Genomic DNA, 24957 nt, shown 5'->3' on the forward strand with positions numbered 1-24957 from the left:
CCCCCCTCTCGTTATTAGATCTCTGAAATATGTCCATGGCAAAATTACTGAAATGATTCTAAGTGTCAGAGTCCCTGGAATAATGACTTTGCCCTGTCATAAAATATTTGCTGGCTGAAATCATCAGTGGTTGTACTTTGGCATATTGCTTAAAGAAATGCATTTTTTGCATGTACATTTCATGGAGTGGGGGGAGAAATCCAACCTGTCCCAACTGCAAATGCTGGAGGGTCCCCCCCCCCTTCTGTCGAATTGTCCCTTTCGATTTCAGTCCAAGAGATCTGTTCTTTGAAGAAACTAAAAGCAGTGTCCCCAGAGATGTGCTGGGACAATGCGATAATTGGACAACTTTCTAGTATTTTGAGTGGCTGAACGTGGTAGAACTGAATAGGCCTAAATGTGGGGAGAATCTATTATGAAACGGGGAAATCTAAAAATATCCATGGTTAATAGCCTCAGCTAGGAGGTCTTTGGGTTGGATCTTACCAACTTTTCCACTGACAAAAGAGGGAGGAGGGGCCACTTTTGATCACCAAAAAAGCTACGCTTGGGATCATGGGAGCCATGTGACTAAAATACACCTGAAATTCTGCAGTAAGGAAATGAATTGGGCAACCCTTTATTCCCTACAAGCTATCTTGTTAAATAAAACTCTCCAATAAACATGAGAAATGGTGTTGACACATCTTGATACAAGAAAAATAGATAGCTGGTGTGTAAGGAAACACATTTACATTCCGAATCAAATGTAAACATGTTTATATACTGAATCTGACTCAACAGCAGTTTCCAGGCGAAAACAGTATTTTTAAAAAATCATCCCCTTAATTAAAAGCCTGGGTGAACAGAAACATTTTGGCCCAGCACCTAAAAGAATTACAACTCATCATCCAGATCAGTTTCCCTGAAGGAAATGGCAGCTTCAGAAGAGAGGACTGTAGTGATTCCATGTTTTGGTGTGTGTGTGTCTTTAAATGTTGTGTTTGACTGCAGTAACGTAAGGAGAGCGATAGGGGGAGATGAGTGTGCTGTGATTGGCTGCTGACTGAGAGTGTGGAAGGAGATGTTCTGAGAGGATTCTGTGTGTGTGTCTATGAGGAGATGCTGTGTTTTGAGAGAGACAAGTATGGAAGAGTTTTGAAGAGAGTCTGTGTGACTATAAGAGTTTTGTGAGAGAGTTTTTATGGCAAAGAAACAAGTTGTGTCTAAACTGTGTGGTTAGACAAATGTTTTATCTTGGGTGCCCAAGACAAAGAGCTTAGCCTGTGTGGATATATATGTGTGTGTGTGTGTGAGAGAGAGAGATACACCTGTCAGAGTGAAGTCTGAGTGACTGTTTGTAACACCAAGTTTTGCCAGTTATATTTACAAGTCCCTTTCTTCAGCAACTGTTCAAATTAACCAGAAACCTGTTTTGTTCTTTATTAAATAAATCAATTTTTGTTTAAACATATCCCAGAAATCAGTACAGTGCTTCCTCAGGGCCACATGGTTCTCTGAGGTGCCCAGACCCTTGGTCATACTACCAAAAGAGAGAGAAATTGGAATTTTTAATTCCTGGTGGCAGCAGCAAACTACCAAGTTTAGGTACATAAAGCGTGTAAAGGTAAAACTGTCTCCCCTATATGTGAGGATGCCACAGGGACTCTATGGCATCACGTGTCCTGGCTGAGAACCCTCCTCTCCCAGACTCTGCCCTCACAAGGCACTGCCCCCAAATCTTCAGGAATGACATGAGGGTATACCCAATCATGTGATTCTTGCCACCTGCCTTCTGAACGGATAAGAGGAAGTACTTCTTCACCCAAAGAGTGATTAACACTTGGAATTCACTGCCACAGGAAGTGGTGGCGGCTACAAGCATGGACGGCTTCAAAAGGGAATTAGATAAGCATATGGAGCAGAGGTCCATCAGTGGCTATTAGCCACAAGGTATAGATAGGGGCTCTGGGGCAAGTGATGCTCTGTCTTCTTGGTGCTTGGGGGGGGGTCAACAGTGGGAGGGCTTCTAATGTCCTGGCCCCACTGCTGGACCTCCTGATGGCACTGGTATTTCTGGCCACTGTGTGATACAGAGTGTTGGACTGGATGGGCCTTTGGCCTGATCCAACATTGGCGTCTCTTATGTTCTTATGAAGGGTACAGTTCTAGGAGAAACATTTTGTTCACTTTCCCAAACTTATGCATGACCTGTAAGTCATGCAATTGTAGAATTATCAGCTAAAAATAATGGCAAAGACAGCGGGTTGTATGCTGGGTTTTGTTATTGGTTTGGAATTTCTGTAGTATTCCATATACAGAAACCTTGTGGGACTTATTCTTCCAGTATACGCTTTTGGACACTAGAGCCCACTTCTTCAGACACTTGAGTACATCCTCTAGTCCCTGAAAGCTTATCCTGGAATGAAGAGCTGTTAGTCTTTAAGGTACCACAAGCCTTCTGTTTAGGCTGTCACTTAGAGGAGGGCAGGAAGCTGTTCCTGTTGGTAGCAGAGGATAAGGCTCACAATCATGGGTTTAAATTAAGGGCAGGAAGGTACTGGCTGGATATTAGGAAGAACGTTTTTACAATAGGTGTTGTTCAACAGTAGAATCAGCTGCCCAGGGAGGTGGTGAGCTCCCCCTCACTAGAAGTCTTTAAGCAGTGGCTAGACAAAAACTTGTCAGGGATGCTCCAGGCTGATCCCGCATTGAGCAGGGGGTTGGGCTAGATGGCCTGTATGGCCCCTTCCAACTCTGTGATTTTGTGATTCTATTTTTGCCACAACAGACTAACCACGACTACCCGTCTGCTGTTATGGATCTAAGTGTGGTGTCTCTGGCTACCTCTTCTGAATTTGGTCAGAATGTTAAAAGTTTCAAGGATGGCAGTGCTTAATTTTGAAGCTCATTAAGATGGTGTTTTCTAACATCTCTTCTTCTTTTTTTGTCTCCTCTTAGCTGTGGAACACATGTCACCCTCCTGAGCTGGTGCGCCCAACTTTGGAGAGGACCTTAGACATTTTGAAACTTGACTACGTTGATCTCTACATAATTGAGCTGCCGATGGCTTTTAAGGTATAAAAGAGGACTTGTGTTAAAGCTTCTCCTGGTGTGCAACAATGTGAATGGTGGGCTATTTGGAGTCAATGTCAAATTGACAGACTGCCATGCCTGTCTCTTAAGTGATCACTACACGTGACAAGTCCTTGTGTTTGTTAGTGGATGACCGCAATTACTTTGTATCTGTCATGCAATGAGAGTGTTGTGCCTGCCTCCCCAATGTGTTAACAATAGGGATGGGCATGAACCTCATTACAAACCTAATTTTGTGATGAACATCACTGGTTCATGATTCGTTAACCAGAGGTTCATGCTCATCCCTATCCACGGCCATCCCACGGCCTTCCCATGACCCTCCACGTAGTTTTGAGGTTTGTGGGGTTTGTGCTGGGAAGTGGGGGGGGGGGTGAAAGGGATTGCTGAAATGGCATGCATTTATTTCAGCCTAACAGGCTGAAATGGATGCAAGGCATTTCAGTGACCCCTTTCACTCCCTCCCCCCTGCTTCCAAGCATTCCCTTTAAAAGGCTTTTGTAAGTGGGTGCTGTGCTTGCAAAAGCCATTTAAAGGGAATGTTCCCTTTAAATGGCTTTTGCAAGATCTCCTCCCCCCCTTCCATTCTGCTGGCCTCAAGGAGGCCTCACAAACCAAACCAGTTCAATAAATGCCGAGGTTCATGGTTTGTGGTTTGTGTGACTTCATGAACTGTGAACCAGGATGAACCTCCATCTCCCTGGTTTATGCCTATTCCTAGTAATGCTCTCATCCTTTCTACCATGAACAAACAGAATGGTCCCTATGCAAAAGAATAAATGGGCAGAAATCTGACACTAAAAATCGCAGTATTCTGAAACCAGTGATTGACATCTTAATCTTCCAAGATATGCTATAGCTTATCTAAAAGTTACTGTCTTGTTTGTTTTTTAAGCTGGTAGGGAAATCCATCAAAGGGAGAATCTAATGTGAAAGTGCTGAATTGGGATTCATCAAGAGATTCAGTACTAGCTCTTTCCCAGCCCTGAACAAAGACATGGGCTTCCTCACTCACTGTAGGTATTAATAGCTTGATGTGAGCTGCAGATGTGAATTAGTCTCACACTGCACCTTCTTGAGCAGATTTAATGGCTTATCCTACTCTGCCCGTCTTCAACAGGTAGGTATAGTCCCCATCCGCTTTGAATGGATTGGTTTGATTGATAGTTGTTTCAAATGTGTTTCCTCTCACTACCACCCTTTTGTTGCTTGTAACTTTAAGAATAATAAATTGTTATGAATGAACTCTCCATGAATCTGAGGAAGTGATCTCTGACTCACAAAGGCTTATGCTGGAATAAATGTTGGTTGGTATTCACGATGCCCTTGGACTTCAGTGATATTTAACTACAGCAGCGTGGTTGCATTACGTGCCTTCAGACCTTGCCCTGTGACCTATATTGCAACCCCAACAATTTGGCATTCTGCTTAACTGCTATTATGACTTCTCTATCCTGCAGCATTGATTTTTCTTCTCTGTTGATTTCACAAGCACTAATTGGCGGCATCTGGTCTTTGCCAGCCATATGGCACCCAGCCATACACAGTTATTCCTTTTTAAATTCCCACCATGTGGCGCTCAAAGCACCTTGGAATAAATAAATAAAGCCACAGTCTGTGCAGATACCATATTAATGTAGAGAGCAATTGTGGTGTAGATTGCACAAACTATGTGGTTGAAGGTCATATGAATTCTTGGAAGGAGTGTTTTCGAGAGCTAGCCAAACCTTTTACACAAGTCTACTATGAGACATTGTGCTGTATGAGGTATTGTAGCTGCCTTGAGCCAAAAGGAAAGGTGGGTATAAATACTGTAATAAATGGATAAAATAAATATGAAAGCTATGGATGAGATTTGCTTTGCCCTGTGGGCTGCATCAACAAGATACTGGACTCCTGTTTTAATTTTCTGCAATGGCTACTATTTTGGAATTATTATTAGGTAGAAGATTATTGATTCTGAAATGCAGTACTTTCTGTTCCACTTACGTTAAGGGGCAGGAGGGGAAGACGTCATTGTTAGGAAAACTTCAGGATACAGCCCACTAGCTATAGAAATGCATCTCAGACCTTCTACTTTCAAAAACAAAACAAATCCACGTTGCTCTGTAGGCCTGACAATGGTTACTGTGATTCTCCTATCTGAAATTCTGCCGCCCTTTCAGCCTGAAGATCCTGTTTCGATGTTGGTTCTCTCTTGTGTGAATCAAGCCCACGATTCTTTTGTGTCATGCCACTTGTTGTTTCCTCACTCCAAATGTGTTTCCATACGTATTTCATGTCAAGAAAACAGATATAAAGTTATACCGCATATTGCAAATAAAAACCCATACAACTTGCATACTCCATGCAATTGAATCTAGCAAACTAACAGTGAAACAGTAGAGAACTGAAGCCACTGACAAAAATACGAAATCAATGAACCTTTGTTCATCCTTAAAATCAGAGGTAGAAAGTAGAATCTGTGGAATGCAGACTCTTCCTAGTTCTTAAGTATATACATGGAGGGTTGTGCCTTATGTTTAATTATTCCAGAGGAGATATACTGTACATATCCCCGGGTTGGGTTCAGATACCTTTCATGGCAGTTACTGCTTTCATATGAAACCTCTGGCTTTCTTAGAAAGCATGCTTTCAACTTTATATGAAGCTGGGCCCCAACTCCTCCCCCCTCCCCAGTGGTGCAGGCAGTCATTATCAGTGTTCCCATGAAGTCTACACTTTGGAATCTGCACTCATTCTTTTCTTATCTTACTGGGATGCTGCACTGTAAAAGATTACCTCCAACCACAGGGTTTGCCCTGTGGCGAATTTCCAGGAACAGGAAGGGCTGACCTCTTGCTGCAGGCTTCCTACTCCCTCCTCTTCCTCCCTGTACTATAAATTATCTAACTTTAAAGGAAAAAATGCATTTCTGTAGAAATGTGGGAGAGGCTGCCACTCAGCAGCATCAGTGGTTTTACCAAAATGTTTCAAGTTAATCCTACAGTATCCACAGTGTGGTGGCATCATTTTCAGTTATGTGACCAGAAGTGATGTCATGACATTGTGGAACAATGCTTGGTGAGTCTCCACCCCTCCTACATTCCCAAACTAAAATATAAATAATTGGATGTTGTAAATGGAGAGAGATGGAAAAACTAGTTCCTCACCAATCGTGTTTATTGCCTGTAATAGTTTTTGGTTTTGCTCATGGTGGAAGGAAAGCTTGTGCATCTTGCCATAGGGTCTTCATAGTAATGTTCTGTTTGGAAGTATGAAGAAATACAGGAAACAGGAAGTATAGGCACGAGGACTTCCACACACAAACCATGTTCCGTGATATTTGACTTTAATCTACTATGAGAATTTCAAGTATAAAGATTCAAATTAGCCAAGCCAAGTGAGCCCTCTGATCTTTTAATTATTAGTGTGCTGGTGTTCTGTTTCTAATGTGGTGATGCTGAGGTATTGGTATGAAATTTGATATACACATTCAGGGCACAAATCTACATTCCAGCTTTCCCCAAAGGGGCAGGGTTTTATTACATTTTCCACATAACATACACAAACAATCATAACATATACATACATAGAAACAGTACAAACAGATACATGGAGGTTATTTTCAATTTTTACCAATATTTATACTGGTGCCTATTCCACCTTAATAACAATTTCTCATGAACTGTGTAAGCAACTTTTCTGTCTCTATCATCCTAACAGGTATATATTTCATTTAGTAAACTCTTAGTCTCTCTCTTGCAAGCTTGCCTACATATATTTATCATACCAATTATAAAACCGTGACCAAGTATTCTGGAATGTCGAATCTGTTGCGCCTTTTATCAATAAAGTCAATTTATCCAATTCCACAGCCTCCAAGATTTTATTTACTAGTTCTCATTTTGTTGGTATCTCCAGTAATTTCCAATACTTTGCATAGAGAATTCTTGCAGCCGTAGTTAAAAAAACAATCAAATAACGATCATCTTTGTTAGAATTATCAGGTAGAATGTTCAACAACAAAGTCTCTGGTGTGAATGGTACTACCATCCCTAGTACCTTTTGCAAGATTTCATGTACCATTACCCAATATTTCTTAGATCTTTCTCAATGCCACCACATGTGGTAAAATGAGCCAACCTTATTTTCACATTTCCAACACTTATTCGAACATTTCGGGTCAATTTTAGCTAACCTTTCAGGTGTTACATACCATCTATAAAACATTTTATATATGTTTTCTTTATACGGAATAGCTTTCGTAATCCTAATATTTTTCTTCCATATTTGATCCCACTGCTCTAAATTAACAGCATGCCCAATATTCTGCCCCCATTGAATCATATTCCCTTTTATTATTTCATCCACCATTAAATCATCAAGTAACAGCGCATAAAATCTTCGTAAAAGCTTCTGATCCATAGATGTCATAATCTTTCCAATCTCTATAAGGTTTTTATAAAATCCGATTCTCTTATCTTTAGTAAATCTGGATTCTATTCGCGCTCTTTGCCACCATGGTAGGTCTTCTAATGGTTTCAACCGATCTTCGGGGTCCAATATATCAAAATACCTTCTTGGTAATTTTTCCTGGTATGCATTTGGGAGTGTGATGGCGCTCGGGGGTCCCGTCCCTCCCCTCCCCCCGACACACACATGTTTTCACTAGAGTGGGGGGATACACACTATAATACAGATGAAAGCAGGTGAGCATATTCAGAACACAATTCTTTATTTGATGTTCAAACGTGAACTGTCCCCCACACCCATTATTCAAGAGGACACAGTGGGGCCACTCAAATATTCTGCTTCCCTAGCTTTATTCTTTTAAAGGCATTTCAAGGGAAGATGAACTTTACACCCAGATTCGTATTTGGACATCCATATCTTGCAGCTATCAGGCAATAAAACTTCTGCATACCTCTTTGAGCTTCTTTTTGCTTTTTCTATATACCCATGTCTTTTGTACGTAGGTGCTGAGTGATGAGGAATGGAAGACACACCTTCTCTATGTGTCGGAAGGAAATCCCACCCCCAAAATGTGAAAGGTGAATATTTAATGCAGTGCTGATCTTTCCTCTCCCTCTTGTCTTTTCCTTCAGCCTGGAGAGGCCATCTATCCTTTGGATGAAAATGGAAAATGGATGTACCATGAGACAGACTTGTGTGCGACTTGGGAGGTGAGTTGTTGACCTAACATGGCAGGATGGCTATAATCATTTCATCTGTTGACATGTCCTGCCCTGAGCAGGCTGCAGGCATCTTTTTGATTGACAGGCAGGAATGGTTGTTGCTCTCCCTCCCTATGCTATAAATTATCCAGCTCTAAAAGAAGAATGCATCTGTACAGAAATCTGTTGCTTTGATATTCCCCATATGTGCCATTCTTGACAAAGGCTAATAGGTATACATATATATTTTTATCCCCGTGAAATATTTGCAGACTTGTGACCAGAAACCATCTGTGAAGACTCTACATATGGACCCAATAAGCCATGCGGGCTAGGATATTAACTTTGTCCAGTATTCTGTTTTCAACTGAGGCTAGCCAGCAGGGCATGATGGAAACTGTGTGTTTTTGTAGCATCTACAAACCAAGAAATGCTTCGTCTGAATGTAGAGGTTCTATTCTGATGTCATAAAGGTAAAGGTTTCCCTTGCTTGAAAGCCAGTCGAATTCGACTCTTGGGGGCGGTGCTCATCTCCGTTTCCAAGCCAAAGAGCCAGCGCTGTCTAAAGACTTCTCTGTGGTCATGTGGCCAGCATGATTAAACACCAAGGTGCACAGAACACTGTTACCTTCCCACCGAAGTGGTAGGTGCACGGACACCTGTTACCTTCCCACCGAAGTGGTACCTATTTATCTACTTGCAGTTTTTTGCTTTCGAACTGCTAGGTTGGCAGGAGCTGGGCCAGAGACGGGAGCTCACTCCGTCACACGGCAGCAGGGTCTTGAACTGTGGAGCTACAGGCTAGCAGTCTGCAGCTCAGCGTCTTAACCTCTGAGTCACCGCAACTGAGATTTGTATTGGCTTCCCAAATAACCTCTGTGGTGCAGGAAAAGGATCAGAATGCACCTTCAGTCTAATCCAGCAGGTCTGTTCTGTTGTTTTTATAATGAGATTTTAATTAGTGATCAGGTCTTAAACTTTGGCATCATGAACTGAGTGGTAACTTCAGCTGGGTAGCCATGTTGGTCTGAAGCTATAGAACAAAGTTTGAGTCCAGCGGCACCTTTAAGACCAATAAAGTTTAATTTGGGGTAATTAGTGGGTGGTGTTTTCTTTGGACTTTACCATGGCTCTAGTCCGGATCCAGCAGTGGGAGCTGAATCATGATACATTCATAATGGAGAAGAAAAAGCCTGCTCATCATTTTTTCAAATTGCATCCAATTCCCCAAGTCTCATATGAGTCAACAGAGTGATGAATTTGATTAAACCAGTGCCCTCGTCAGTTATGCTTGTCAAAGATTACTTTCATTTTTCTGAGTTATTAAAGGGGTGCATTGCTGCCTATGTGGATGTACATCCATATATTGCGCATTTGGCAATGGGAACTGTTTAGTAGGTGGCCATGACAGTCTCATACAAATGTGCCCATGCCTAATGATCAGAGATTCTTTTCTAACATGCAACTCAAGAAAAATAAACCCTAAATCAATAACTGGCCTAGCAAGAGACGGTGGCGAAACATACAAAATGGCCACATATATCCTTGTCAGTGAGATATCTGCAGTGCTGTCTCCACATCTGTGAATCACAAGCCAATGTTAAGTCCAGGGCTCAGGACAAGCTCTGTGTGACACCTTGGCTTAATCAAAAGAGCAAGCATAGGTAGGACTGCTCAGAATCCTGCTGGGGCCTATTCAATGGGGATTGCTCTTGGAAAGTGTTCTTAGGATTGCACTGTAAGCTAGTTATGGTTAATGTGATTGTCAGAGTGTGAGCCATTCCACTAGCTACAGTTAGTTACAACCCCTCAAATCAGGATCTGAAGTTGGTTCATTATTAATAGGGTTGCCAGGTTCCCACTTCATGTAGGAGACCTCCTGTCCACCGCCAGCCCTTCCTGCGGCAGCTCAGCTGAGAAGTGGGAAGAAATGGGTGGTAAAGGGGGGGGGCTATTGCTAGTAGCCTGACATGATGACATCACTTCCAGCATGACCAGAAGTGACATCATCATGATGCTGTACTATTCAGTTAAAATGATGTGGTTTTGCCCAAATGCCAGAGCATCACCAGTGACATGGCGACACCAACTTTCAGGCAAGTAGGAAGTGATGATGTTGCAGCACTGGCGACATCATTACGTCATCGGTGAGGGCCCCCCCACAGGTCAGTGTCCCATTGGCTGCCTGCCTCATTCTGGCAACCCTGTTTATTAACCATAGTTAGTGTTAAGGGTTTCATGTGATGTCTGAATGCAGATATCCAGGGCAAATCCCCGTTTAAGCCTAGTTTATCCTCCAAGACTGGAGAGAACAGAAAATGAAACAGCAGTTATCAAGGCAGACCAGGATTTGAGTGATTATCTGTGAGCTGAATGCTGGTTTCACAAACTAACCTTGGTTCCCTGTGATGTCTCAATGGAGAATGTGATGTCTCCTCTTCCTTCCCTTTTCCTGTCTACTACTGGCTCCCCTTTAGTCCCCTTTTCCTGTTGCCACGCTGTCTCCTTCGCACAGAACAACCATCTTTATTTACTTCATTTGCACCCCAGTTTCCTCTCTCATGAGGGCCCAAAGCAGATTACATCAATCTCCTCTCCCCAATTGTATCCTCACTACAACCCTGTGGGGTGGGTTAGCTGAGAGCGTGTGACCTTCCCAAGTAAGCATCCATGGTAGAGCAGGGATTCAAACCTGGGTCTCCCAAATCCTAGTCCAGAGTTTGAACCACTACACTGCAGTGGCTCTCAGTCTGCATTTGTTAAACCACTTTTTAACGTTCAGTTCTTTGCTTGAGAGTATTTCTTCCCCTTCTCGTTCTTCTCTATTTTTCCTCCTCCATCAGCCTTGCTGATTTGTTTCTCTATCCACGCTTGGAAAATAACTATAAAATTGCTCTAAGGGACTCTTCTCTGTGTTTCTCCGCTTTCCCATGGCAGGCTTTGGAAGCATGTAAAGATGCCGGCATGACAAAATCCATTGGTGTATCCAACTTCAACCGCAGGCAGCTGGAAATGATCCTGAACAAACCAGGTCTTAAGCACAAACCTGTCACCAACCAGGTAATGGTCAAGGCTTGTGTCTCACCACTCCACTCAGCAAGTTTGAAGCCTGAGCAGCAACATGAAATGGGGTGGGGAATAAGCAGGTGAAGGAGGACTGTGGAAGGGTGATGGCTACTGTCAGAGCACATGTTTTGCACACAAAAGGTTCCAAATTCAAATGGCTGCTGCTAGTCAGAGAGGACAGTACTGAATTAGTTGGTCCTCAGTGTTAGGCAGATTGGTGTCACCTCTCTAAATTGCTGAATCTTCTTTCTGTGGCACTGAAATCTGGATTAGGAAATAGTTTCTCCGCCTCTTTAAAGCTGCCGCTGTTTCTTATGATCCCGATATGGAAGTCCAGTATTTAAACCTGTCTTTGACCGATCAGGAATCTGTGACTTTTGTTAAGACAGAAACTCCATCAAAGGTTGTGCTCCCCCAGCCCAATTTGAAAAAGCACACGGCAGTCTTGTAGAGGAGAATCAGATCTTGTACTTTATTGATCAGGGAGGTGCAGATCCAATAAGGTTTTGGACCCCACAGCTCTCCCTAAGGTTACAATGGTAGACATAGGATTTTATACCCCCTATGACAGTTAGAAATAAATCACAATTATTGGTTCCATCAAAGTTTGTCACATATCCGTCACACCATTCTGATTGGGAATCCAACCTGGGGGTTGGATTTTCCCAGGCAAAAATATACCTTCTTCAGTTGAACAATAGGCTTTCTTCTTCCTAGGCTGTGAAATTCTAAAAAGTATCTAATTGTAACACATATTAGTACATCATCCAGTGTTCTTCAGCTAACGCAAGCAAACTGACATCAGGGGCATGCGCAATTACAACTGGCAAGAACAAGCAAAGTCACTGCAGTAAGATTGTCAGCCTTTAGTATTTTACCCACAATGCATTTCAGCAATCAACCAAAGTGAATATCTGAATAGATGTTCATGACTGATTTCAGTTACTGTGATTAGAATCATCAAAGGCACTTAACATATGCACCATGTAAGTGTTAAGTACACCTGCTAAGTTAAACTGACTTAGTCAGTGGCAGAGTACAAAGTGGTTCATAAAATGTGCGTACAACACTTTTGTTGCTGTTAAAGGAGCCTGAATTAATTGGGTTGATCAGTCTGGGTAGTGAATGAGCACAGTGCACCCAATTCATTGCAGATGTTTGGTTTTGTTACCTGCTAAATGGGAAATGCTGAAGCTGGGGAAGCTGTTCCCCCCCCCCCAGAAAAAGTTTTATGGGTCCGATTATCTAACAGATGATGAATTTCTAAGCTCTCAACACAGAATCCACTATGAGGGCTGGAACATGGTTTTCTTGGCAACCCGAGAGGGTCAGTGTGTTCTACCAGATCAGGCTGAACTTGCAATTGGAAACATTTTGACTAGCCTAGCTGAGGACGTTTTCCAGTGTGAGAAAAAGAGATTTAACATGAATTGGAACAAATGCTGAGCTGGGGCCCTTGCATTACGGTAAATTTCATGCCATTAGTTGTGGGGTAAAAGGAGACAGCTGTGTGGAATGTGTTCCATTTTGTAGCTACAAGACTTTGGCCTGGGTAGAAAATGAACTGGGTCAGCAAGAGTTCTCAGAGGCCCAGGGCAAAATTAGTCCACTTTCCTCCATTCCGGATTTTTAAACTAAAGTCAGACCTTTTTTTTGAGACACTCAGTGCCGGATTTACGCATAAGCTAAATAAGATACAGCTTAGGGCCTCGCAATCTGCTGGGGCCTCAAATAAAAACACAATATAAAAAATGATTTCAAATATTAAAAAGGCGTATATATTTTAAATTTTTCTGAGACCAGCTGATGTAATTTAAAACAGTAGGGGGCCTCAGGGTTTTGTATAGCTTAGGGCCTCAGCAAGTCTAAATCCGGCCCTGGAGACACTTGAGGGCTGAATTATCATTCTAGCCCCCTAGTCCCTCCCCCCCACGGTGTAATTTTTTTCCTCAGCTGGGGGGGAAAAACAAATATGGGGGGATAAAACAAATAGGGGGGGAGAACAAATTAAAAATCTTTTTAAAAACTATCTTCATTTGAGGTCAGAATCTGACACAATTGTACGTCCTGAAAACTGAAAGCAGAAAAAATGCTGCTGGGTTGACTTGCAAAGTAGAGAACTACTTCTGCAGATATTTTGCTCATGTTTCATAATAATGTAAGTAATATTATTGGGAAAGTTGTATCATCTTCTTGCTTTTCTTGGAGCGCATTTGAATACGGTCATCAAAACAGATTTCTAGCAGAGGATCCCATTGTGTGGAGGAAACAGTTCTGGATGAGGCATTGTTGCCTGTGATTAATGTATATGTCTATGCCTTCCCTTCATGTATGAGGCCCCAGGGCAATTGCCCCCATTCGCCCCCCCCCCAGCAGCAGGTCCACCTACTTCTAAAACAAGTTTTCTGATAGGACTGCTTTATTGTCAATTCTAGTGATCACCATCCTCCAGTACAGTAGCTTACATTCCACAGTGTCAACATTTTTTGTGTGTGACTTGATCCTCTGAGGTAATCTGAATGCCCATTTAAACAAGCTTCATCAAGGCCTAGTTTAGGGCCTCTCTACAGGAAGTCTGAAGCCGATTGCCCCGATGCTGTCTCCTCCACCCAACGGCCTCATGGAGGGAGAGATTAATACCAACTGAATCTGGGAGTGACCTTTAACTAACTGGGGCAAGATGTAATATTTTTATAGCTTTGATCCTGGGTAAAAAATTCCCTCCTTTTCTTTTTAATGCAGGAGGTAGGAATTGGAAAATGCAGATAAGGGAAGAGCTTCTTTCCCCTCTGGCGGTTTTTCTGATGAAAGTCATGCATATATATGCTCAAGAAGGGCAGAGAGATAGGTGTCAGTTCAGTATCCCCCTATCCCTCTACCTAAAGGGGAAAGCATGTGTGAAGTGACTTTTAACAGAAAAACTGCCAAGGAAAAAAGGTTTTAAAAAAATAAATCACCATTTCATGGCTGCATTTTGTGTATACGTTAAAATGTTTGGGTAGGGTTGGCAACTGCAAGTTGGGAAAGTCCTGGAAATTGGAGATGGAGCCTGGGGAAAGTGGGGTTTGGGGAGGGGGGGAGCTCAGCAGGGATGAAGTGCCATAAAGTGCACCCTCTCAATGTACCATTTCCTCTGAGTAGGGTTGACAGGTCCCTACCTTTTGCCAGCGTGGGGTTCCAGGCTTCTCTCCTGGGGATCTTCTTGTGTGTGCTCAAAGTGTGCACGTCACAGTGATGTCACCCAGAAGTGACATTATCACGCTAGGCATGTCACGGGGACGCTCTAGCATTTGGCCAAAGACTCTATGGTCACCATAGAGCTTTTGGCCAAATGCTAGAGTGTCCCCCACATGACATCCCCAGCACGATGGCATCACCTCTGGGTGGTGTCATTGCACGGGGCACGTTGGGGGTTGGGCTCTCCCACTGGCCAGCTGGCCGGTGGGTGGATCGGGGGGGGAAATCGGGGGAAATCCCACCCACATTGGGGGGGTGGCAACCCTACCTCCAAGAGAACTGATCTCTGTAGTTTGGTGATCAGTTGTAAATTCTGGGAGATCTCTAGGACCCAGCTGGAGGTTGGCAACCCTAATATCAAGAGATCTACATGCAACTTAGTTGGACTTCTAGTAGGAACAAAATGTCCTGTCCTTTTAATAGAGGACTGCAAACACATTAGAAGCTTTTCTTTATTATATTTCTATATCATATTTCTAATCTCCCATGGTGTCTCTATTAACGAGAGCCAGGCCCTGCCTTCAGATTTCACGATCTAAAAAAGATAAGACCCTTGAGGGAAGGTAAGTGGAGGGAAAAGATAGGGGAAGGAGATTAGTTTGACAGCTAGAATTTATATTGTTGGGCCAAGCTGATATTCCATTGCTGGTAGTCTTGCTTGTTCTTCTGGCCAGTTGCCAGAGGGTCCGTTCCCATCTTTTCTGCAGTCTTGTCCCTGAGCAGTTGGAATTTTCATGAACATTCTGTTGGAATTCAGCCCGTTGGGGCTTCATAGCCATGAGAGCAATACAGTACAGATGTTCAGTGCTTTCATCCACCTGTGGAATGGGACTTCAGCAAGCATACTGCCTGGCTTTGTAAACCATCTCTTTTGCCAGTTCATTTTGTTCTGAACCTGGTTTGTTTCTGTTTTTCTTATGTAGATTGAATGCCACCCCTATTTTACCCAGCCCAAACTCTTAGAATTTTGCAGACAGCACGACATTGTCCTTGTTGGGTACAGCCCTCTAGGAACTTCAAGAGATGAAACCTGGTGAGTAATGTTTACCTCTGGAAATGCTAACTTCTATAGTGGAATGACAGGGTTTCATAGTTGTTGTTTTCTCAAAAGCTGACAAGCTGCTGACAGTTTTATCAGACAGTGAGGTACCTGAGTGTGCACATAGCTACATCCTGGGATTTAAAAAAACAAAAAACAAAACCCTGTTAACATGCCAACACAGCACCCACCTGGGTTACAAGTCTCTGGCATAGTAACATCACATGTAGAGAAGATGATCTGGCTTACACTGGATTTGGCTTAACGATTGTGCCATTACAGTTTCTGTACATTTCAGTTTTTAAGAAACTTTTGAAAAGTGTTTTTTAAATTGGGAAACTTACATTATCATACTGAGATAATTTTCAAATTTTAATTCTTCTTTTGGGAATCATAAGCGAATGTATAAATCCACCCTTAGGGAAAGGAACCATCCTTGACTTTCCTTGGAAACAAAAGGAAGAGGGAGGCAGCCACTGCATTTTGTGGCCCCAGGTGCCTTCTCGGAGTCATTTTGTAGTTCAGCCCACACCGTCCCAGTTACCTGTTACCAAGAGTTCTATGTAGCTTTCCTCAGACCTACAATTTTTCACCTGTGTGGGTAAGGCAGCCTGAAGGGGGAAACTGGGATAAAAGAAAATCCTGAAGAATCCCTTCCTGACCCACGTTTCTGCAGCTCCTAATTGCAACCTACAGTGGTTCCTTTTCCTTTTTAAAGACTAAGAACACTGAGCTCAGCATAGGTCTGAAGCTTTCCCTGCAAGCCAGTGCAGATGCAGAAATGACCTTGCAGCTATTTCCCTGATCTATTGTTAGCAGTTGACATACTAGATAGATAGAAGTGTAAGCTTCCTGGATTTGTCCTGTAAACTTCTGGCTTGTTGTGACTCAAGGTTGAACAATTCTGTGCCGAGAGTAACCAATGCATTGGCTTTTGAAAGCACTAGAATTTTTTTTTTTGCAGTAATACCCATTGAGCCAACCACAGATCAGTTCACATGTCCGAGGAAAGTGAGAGTAGGGTCTGGCCATTCCTGGCCGTCTAATTAGCCGGGTATCAGTGCTAGCATTCCTCATCTTGCAGTAGCAAGAAACTGGGGCGGGGGAGGGGGGAGAATCAGGCTTTCAAAAAGCTGTTTCCACCTTCCCCAGCAGCTGCTCGGGGAGGTGTGCCTTCCAGTTTGAAAATGATAGTCTTACACAAGTAATTTCCAAACTGAGTCCCATGAGGAAGTGCAGAGGCTCCCATCATCCCAAAGCACCCATGTACCAAGGAGGCTGTCCACTGTATCTCTCTGTGATTTACTGCTCTGGGTTGGTCTCCATATCAGCTTCCAAAAGGACAGCAAGTTTGCTGCACCCGTACACTGGTTGTGGCTGGGTCATTCAGTCATTCCCAATACACAGACAGAACAGGACCCCTCCCTTGGAGAATCACTGTTTTCTCCAGGCATGCTCACACCAGTGATTCATGCAGAAGCACAGGTCCTTGGAAGGGAAAGGTCATTCTTCTCCTTGCCTGCTCTAAAATCTGCCTTGGCCTTACTATGCAAAAAGAGCAGGAAAGGGAGTGCAGATAAGCATGCCCTGTCTGTTGGAAGGAAGTGCCGAAAGAGAAGCTTCATACCTGCTCGCCTAAAAGCAAAAGGCCTGGTTTCCATAATTCATATAAGTTGTCCTGATATAACCCCATGAATTGAACACTTCCAGGAGATGGGGGCAATTTAAAGTGATGCTTCCAAACCTTGTTTGCTTCAGTCTTTTCTCCCTTTCTCTCCCCTCCTTCCCCAAAATGTGCTAAGCTTCTTGCGTACGGAAAGTCTGTTTCGTTTCATGTTCCTTTCCACAAGGGTCAACGTATCTTCCCCTCCTCTCCTGGAGGACCCAGTGCTGAATGCCATTGGAGACAAATATAACAAGACGGCAGCGCAGGTGGCTCTACGCTTCAGCATTCAGCGAGGGGTGGTGGTCATTCCCAAAAGCTTCAACCCGGAGCGTATTAGGCAGAACTTCCAGGTAAAACTAACGGGAGTCTTGTGACACCTCACAGGCTTCACATTTTATTCCAGTATGAGCTTTCAGTGGCCTAGGCTAGCCCAATCTAAGCCACGCTGGTCCTGCTTAGTACTTGGATGGGATATCACCAAGGAAGTCCAGGGTTGCTAAGCAGAGGCAGGCAATGGCAAACTGCTTCTGTGGGTTTGCTGTAAGTGGCTACGACCTGATGGTACTTTTGACCACCACCACCAGCAGCAGCTTTCATGAATTTACAGCCAACTTCCTCAAGATGCAGTTTCCAAGTACAACTCTCCATAGCAGATTCCAAATAAGCTTTATCTGGGCAGATACACATCTAACCTTTATCCTCCCCCCAAAAAAGTTAGCAATGTTCCCTCCACACACAAAAAATCCTTGGTTATGCAAACAACTTCAAAAGGAATCTTGTTAGTGACACACAGTGAAGAAGACTTTGCCCAGTGAATGCAAGCCAAAAGAGCCAAAGGATGATTCATCCCATAGGACATATCTATCCTGGGGAAGCTCATAACCCCCCCCCCCCGGTCTGTGGGCCCTGAAGGCACTTTTGCCTTTGTGGGCCTCTCCCACCATAACAATATCAATATTAAAATTATTTTTATATAACTTTAAATATATCAACATTTTTTTCTGTTTTAGGCAAAAGTGAATACATTTTCCTTGGCCCTAAACATTTCATTCCCCCCCCCCAATGTGAGGAAAAAATTTAAAATGTTCTTCGATCCTAAAAGTTCATGTTTTTCTTCTGATTTTAAAAGAAATTAAAACATTTTCATGGGTCCCTAAAAGTATTGTGGCACTGTGCCTAATGGTTAAGTTGGCCCTGCCTGGAGGACATATACATGCTCTTAAGGGTAACATGCCAGTAAGATATAGTACTTGGAGTGTTGCACTTGGCCTGAGTTACAATCCGTCTTTCAGCGTGGTCCTCACTGAGTGGATCCATAATCATCACTCCATCTAACCTACCTTGCATGGTGGCTGCGAGCATGAAATGGGATAGCTCCCATGAGTTTCTTGGAAGAAGGCACGTCCTTGGGCACATGGAGCTAGAGAAAAGGGTCATAAAGCCCTCCCCCCTTTCACTGCCAAAAGCAGGGCAGGAAGGAAACCATCAGCTCTTTCTCCCCCCTCACAACACCAAGAGAATGAGTGCTTTTTTAAGGTGAGCAGCCAGATTGTATACCTGAGTGCCGGCCATGGCACAGGTCCTGGAGGTTTTTTGTCATTTTCTGGATGTGGAACAGGGGTCACTGGGGGTGTGGGGGGGAAGGTATTTGTGAATTCTCTGTATTGTGCAGGGGATTGGACTAGATGACCCTGGAGGTCCTTCCAGTGTTCCTACTAAGTTGTGGAGTCTTGTGTGCAAAAATTCTACTTTGTGAGCTACTGGCATTAAAGTTGTGAGCGAGCAAATTGGCTACTGCATAAATTAGTTTGCTCTGGAGACATGCTTCCTGAGCTGAGACAAAACTGTGTGAGCCGGAGGCTAAAAAGTTGTGAGCTAGCTCACACTAACTCAGCTTAGAGGGAACATTTACAGCTTTATTATTCTAAACTGTGTCACTCGGCCCTTGGATGGCAGAATCCACGAGAGCATCTGTCACATTGAGAGCACTAAAATTGAACTATATACATTGAGAGCACTAAAAACCAACTATATACTTAGTAACCCCGAGGCAGAAAATAACTAGTGTTTGTTTCTCCTCTTCTCCTCCTCCTACCCCTAGATCTTTGACTTTTCCCTCACCGACAAGGAAATGAAGGAGATTGAAGCGCTGAACAAAAATATCCGCTATGTGGAGATGTTAATGTAAGTACTGGACTGGCACACCTGCTTTTTAAAAGGCTGTGTGGGGATCTCGTTCACAGAATTGCCAGTAATATGCCTAAATTGGCCTTAAGTTAGCTAAGGGCTGCTATAGTTTATTGGGAAGTTCCCCAGGGGTGGCAGCTGTGTGTGTGTGTGTTCCAGAGCCTCAGATGACCTACATGATTTCTGGAAAGAGAAAATAAAGCATGAAGCACACATTATGTGATAGTTTTATGCTGTTCCTAAATCTTAGCTAGGGACCGCACCACTGAAGGTCCCCCCCCCTTTAATTGGCAAATCTGCAACAAAATGGATTTGAGAAGAATTGCACTGACAGATGCCAGCTTCCTTTCTAACAGACTTCTGGAAGCGGACATGGATGACATTGCTGTCCTTACATAACCCACAAAGGCATCCAGAAGCCAGCAGTTCAAGTCCCAGAAGTTTAATTGGAGGGGGCAGCCAGGTCTCATTTGGACGATGGGAGGATTCGCTGATGGAGCTGGAAGACCGGGGAGGGGGGAGGAGGAGATGAGAGCCAAACCAAAAAAAAGCCAGATCATCTTATCCTTTGCCAGCTCAAGGAGCTAAACAAATGCAGTGGTGTTTGGCTTACTGCATGTGTGACCAGGACACGGTTATTAAAACCACCCTGGTGTAACGTTGATAGCCTCTGCTGTCAATATACTGCAGCCATGCTTACGGAGAGGCAGTTGTGGAATAGCCAGTGTGGAGTACTAGTCAGAGTGTCATGCTAGGAGTAGTGAGATCTGAGCTCAGTTCCCAGCTCTGCCTTTTTAGGTCCTTCGAGTCAGTCAGATTGGATCAGCCTAATATATGTCACAGTTGATCGGAGGATGTAACAGAGGAAGAGAGAACCATGTATGCTAGCTTTGGAAGAAGAGATGCATAAAAATTATGAAAGACTTGAATGCACTAAGGTTCCTTATACTGAGTCAGGCCATGGTTCTCTCAAGGTCAGTATGCAGTGGCTCTCCAGCCAGAGGTCTTTCACATCACCTACTACCTGATCATTTAAACTGGAGATGTTGGGGACGGAACCTGGGACCACTTTATCCTCATAATACCAGGTAGCAGAACAAAGTTTGAGTCCAGTGGCACCTTTAAGTCCAACAAAGTTTCATTCTGGGAATAAACTTTCATGTGCATGAACACTTCTTTAGATTTTTCAGAGGTAGGTTAGGCTGCAAGAGCAATTGACCAAGGGCATCCCTATTAGTTTCATTGCTGCATGGGGATTTGAACCCAGATGTCCCAGTTTCCAGTCTGATGGTCTTACCATAGCCATGCGCTGATTCTCCATCAGTATTGCAAGATGAAAATTATCTTTTTTTCAGAGGTGTTCTGGCTCAAGGCAGCATGTTTCCTAAAGAAAACAAACCCTTATAATTGTGTAAACTGTATTGTAGAAATATAATGCAATGCAACTTGTTTAGAGGAACAGTAAAGAAATACATTTTCTTTCCCCCCCCCTTTTTATTTCCTTAAAAAAACACAGAAAAAGAAAATAAACTTAAAAAGAAAAAAAGGATAAACATAAAGAAAAATATATACCAACAGTGGTTGTGGATCTACACATAAGCTTGTATAAACGGTTTCCAAATATCTAAATATAAATCCATGTGCAATGCTGTCTATATGCCATGCGTTCAAACACTGATGGAGTTCTAAGGTCCTCAATCCATTCATTTACTAGAGGTGGGCTTTTATATTTCCAGTGTTGTAGTATGAGTCTTGTAGCTGTAGTAAGGGCACGGAGGGTCCATTTTCATTGACCATTGGTTATCCTCCAGGAGACAAGCAAACAATTTAAAAGTATGTAGACCCTCCTGAAAAAGGAATGAACATTCTAATACGAAATTGATACAAGTAATAACTTCTTCCCAGAAAAAAACACAAATGACTTGACATGCCCAAAGCATATGTTTAAGGGACGTGTCCTGTGAGTTACAACACCAACAATTAGACACTTTACTCAATCTTTTGCTCAGGGCTTTTTTTGTAGAAAAAGCCCAGCAGGAACTCATTAGCATAATAGGCCAAACCCCTGATAGTACAGCTCATTAGCATATCAGGCCACACCCCCATGTTACCAGAAGTGTGGTCATCCAGCCACACCCACCTTTTGCTTCTTATTCTGTTTACCTTGTTTGTTGTCAAAACCAGGGCTTTTTTTGTAGCAGGAACTCCTTTGCATGTTAGGCCACACGCCCCTAATGTAGCCAATTCTAATGAGTTTCTGCTGTTGGGTGTGGCCTGTTATGCTAATGAGCTCCTGCTGGGCATGGCCAACTCAGGAGCCAGCCGGAACTCCGTTCCTGTGCGTTCCTGCCCAAAAATAGCCCTGCTTTTGCTAAAGAGTCGATGTGGTCTCCAGTATATCCTAAACATAATTTTTTGCTCAGAAGGTCTCAAGATCCATGGAGATAACAGGTATAAAGGCCATATCCCATTGCTTTTGCAAAATAGGGTGATCCATTCATTCTTGAGACTCTGCATATCATATTTATTAACATCAAATATTTATAAACAAATATTATAGTTTTTCTGCCTTGATTCAATTAGAGTTTCCATGAGCAAAGGAGACTCTGAGACACTTAATGCTGCAGGGCCATATTTAGATACCAACATATGTTGAAACTGTTAAGTATTGTCATTCTACAGAAGGTAGTAGAAAAGAAGAAATGAGCAGTGAGCAGTGACTCATGAAAGCTCACACTCTGCCACAACTTTTGTTAGTCTAAGTTGCTACTGAGCTCTTGCTGTTTTCTACTGCTACAGACAAACATGGCTACCCATCTTGATCTATCTCTGCAGAAGGTGGCAAGTCATACCTAGACTTCAGCTCAGAAAATGTGTAAAATACATCGTAACCTATCAGTTGATCCAATGAAAAATCCCCTATCAGTCCAAAGCTTCTATATAAAAAAGATTTCTTCACAATTTTTACATTTGGATTGACCCATAATGTTAATTTAGCATGTGAAAATGGATCAAATTGATATTGCTGTGCCATTATACACTATTGTTCTCTAGTTGCAAAAATTGCAAGAGGAATGGGATCAGCTTTAGCATAAGTGGACCCTAATGCATTCCACTTAGAGAGGGCCATCAGACAACATGCCTTCAAAAGAGCCCAGGATGGATACTCCAAGTTAACAAGTATGTTTGATGATATAACTAAAATCAGGGAAACCAAATCCTCCTTCATTGAATGGAAGTTGCATCCTCTTTAAAGAAACCCGAAGTGGTGAGAACCCCATATAAATTTCCAAAATAAAGTATTAATTTTATGAGTATAGTCTGCAAGGCATATAGAAAGGAATTGCTCATAAAAGATGTAATCATAGGTATAATATTCATTTTGAATGCATTTACTTTGCCCCATAGAGCCAAGTTTAAAGTTGCCCATCTGTTCAAATCCAAAGATGTATCAGCAATTAGCTTGTTAAAATTTAGCCTTATCATGTGCATAATATCTCTAGGAAACTGTATTCCTAGATAACGACACCTGGGCAACACCAAAAATGTCTGTAGGCAAATACACCCCATGATATATTGTCATCAACTCAGATTTTGCCCAATTAATTGAATATTGACAAATCTCCAAAGGTATTAATCATACCCATTAATGCAGGAATGGAAGACCAAGGTTCCAAAAAATAAAAGATCATCTGCATAAAGAATAATTTTAAATTCCAAAGAGTTATGTACAAAGCCCTGAATATTACCAGGTTCTTTAGTCATGCTTTTTTGTTATACAGCCTATGTAGATTTATTGTACCTTCTGAAGAGTGTGGTCACTGTGCTGTCAGGGTCCATCTTGAACTAGATGCACAAACTACCTGTTCTTCTACTTCTCCCTGTACCAGGTGGCTTGTACAGAAAAAAATTTACTGGGAGATTATACTTATAGCAAACAGAATGGGTGTCTTTTGGCTGGGGGAGCAATGGATAGGTAAACATGTCAGCCACTCTTCTGGAGTATGTTTTCAGTATAATAATCATACCTTCCCATTTTCAACAGGTGGAAGGACCATCCTGAATATCCCTTCCATGATGAATACTGAAACGGTGATGCTTCCAAGGACGTATTCTCAATGTAGTGGTCACTTATTCTCTCTCATTTTTGTTTCCTATAATGGAAAAACTTTACTCTCTTATCACAATACACAATCACTTCCTCAATACCACCACTTATGAATATGTAAACCAAGGTGCCTTCAGAAGAGCAGTTCAGTTTTCACATGCACCTAATTTTAGAGATTGTGACTCACATTTTGCTGCCTTAAATTCTGGATTCCACTTTTTTTCACTACTTTTCTCAAACATGTCAGGTGCTACACATTTTAAAGAATCTCTCTGGTTAAACTGCCAGATGTGAAGTCAGGAAATGTTGCATGAGGGTAGCAATGATTCAAAACAAATGATGCGCATTTTGGAAGCAGAACTTTTTCTAAAAAAATAAAGCTATCCTCTTCTAGGTCAAAATGTTGTCTTCTGTTGTCTCGGCTATGGTGTTCCTCTTTACACTGTATAAGAGGGAGGCTGGCTTACTAAAAGCCTGTGGCAGGTCTATTTCTGTGCACGACTTATACTACTAGTAGGCCCCGGTCACATGGCAAAGTTGCCGCCGGAGAGGCACAGATGGTGGGCAGATTATCCAGGTGCGATCACACCCCAGAATCTGGGAAGTGGAGCGCACCCGTGGCTTACCACCGACAATGCAAGTTAAAAAACTAGTACCTCCAAGGTACTAGTAAACGTTTGCCACGGGCTGCCTTCAGACGCCCGTGGTGTGATCGCACCGGAGCGCGGCATTCCCCTCCGGTCCCTCGTTTACCCACCGGCGCCGAGGGAAGGACCCGTGCTGTGCCACTGGCACGTATGATCGCGTAATCGCGCATCAAACTGCACCGGGGCAATTAGCCACGCCTCCCCCCCGCGATATCTGGCCCGTGTGATCAGGGCCTTTGTAGCCCACATGGGCATGGGTAATTTTCTAAGCATGTCTTGATGCAAATGGCAATTCAACAATATTCCAATGAGTTGTTATTGCCTCCTTATGCAGGTGAAACTTCCTTTTGTGATCAGAGTATTTTACTGTAAACTAGGGGAGACCTGCCATTAACTTATCAGGACAAGATTAGGGTCATTAGATGATGAGAAGAAGAGCTGGTTTTTATACCCCGCTTTTCTCTACCTTCAAGAGTCTCCAAGTGGCTTACAATCGCTTTCCCTTCCTCTCCCCACAACAGGCACCTTGTGAGGTAGGTGGGGCTGAGAGAGTCCTGAGAGAAACTGTGACTGGTTTCATGTGCAGGCTTCATGTGGAGGAGTTGGGAATCAAACCTGGTTCTCCAGATCTACTGCTCTTAACTACTATACCACTGTACTTGAGCTTGTACTGCAACACAAGATCCAAAATACTAAATTCAACTAATGTTGGACCTCTTATTTCTCTTGCTGCCAAAAAGAAGCCAAACACCTGTCTGTCCCAAATTCATTACATC

General features: G+C 42.9%; 1 protein-coding gene across 1 annotated transcript in view; it reads left to right on the top strand.

The window, feature by feature from the left end:
• Positions 1 to 23873, top strand: part of AKR1D1 (aldo-keto reductase family 1, member D1) — a 72325-nt gene extending 48452 nt beyond the window's left edge. The window contains exons 4-10 of the mRNA XM_015417216.1: positions 2941 to 3057; positions 8163 to 8240; positions 11169 to 11291; positions 15458 to 15567; positions 17424 to 17589; positions 19341 to 19423; positions 23472 to 23873. Of these exons, the coding sequence (XP_015272702.1) occupies positions 2941 to 3057; positions 8163 to 8240; positions 11169 to 11291; positions 15458 to 15567; positions 17424 to 17589; positions 19341 to 19423; positions 23472 to 23514 (720 nt within the window). The 3' untranslated portion in view covers positions 23515 to 23873. The remainder of the gene's footprint in view (positions 1 to 2940; positions 3058 to 8162; positions 8241 to 11168; positions 11292 to 15457; positions 15568 to 17423; positions 17590 to 19340; positions 19424 to 23471) is intronic.
• Positions 23874 to 24957: the final 1084 nt, after the last annotated feature.

This window comes from Gekko japonicus, unplaced genomic scaffold (assembly GCF_001447785.1).
Source record: "Gekko japonicus isolate JY-2015 unplaced genomic scaffold, Gekko_japonicus_V1.1 scaffold1482, whole genome shotgun sequence".
Lineage (NCBI taxonomy): Eukaryota > Metazoa > Chordata > Lepidosauria > Squamata > Gekkonidae > Gekko > Gekko japonicus.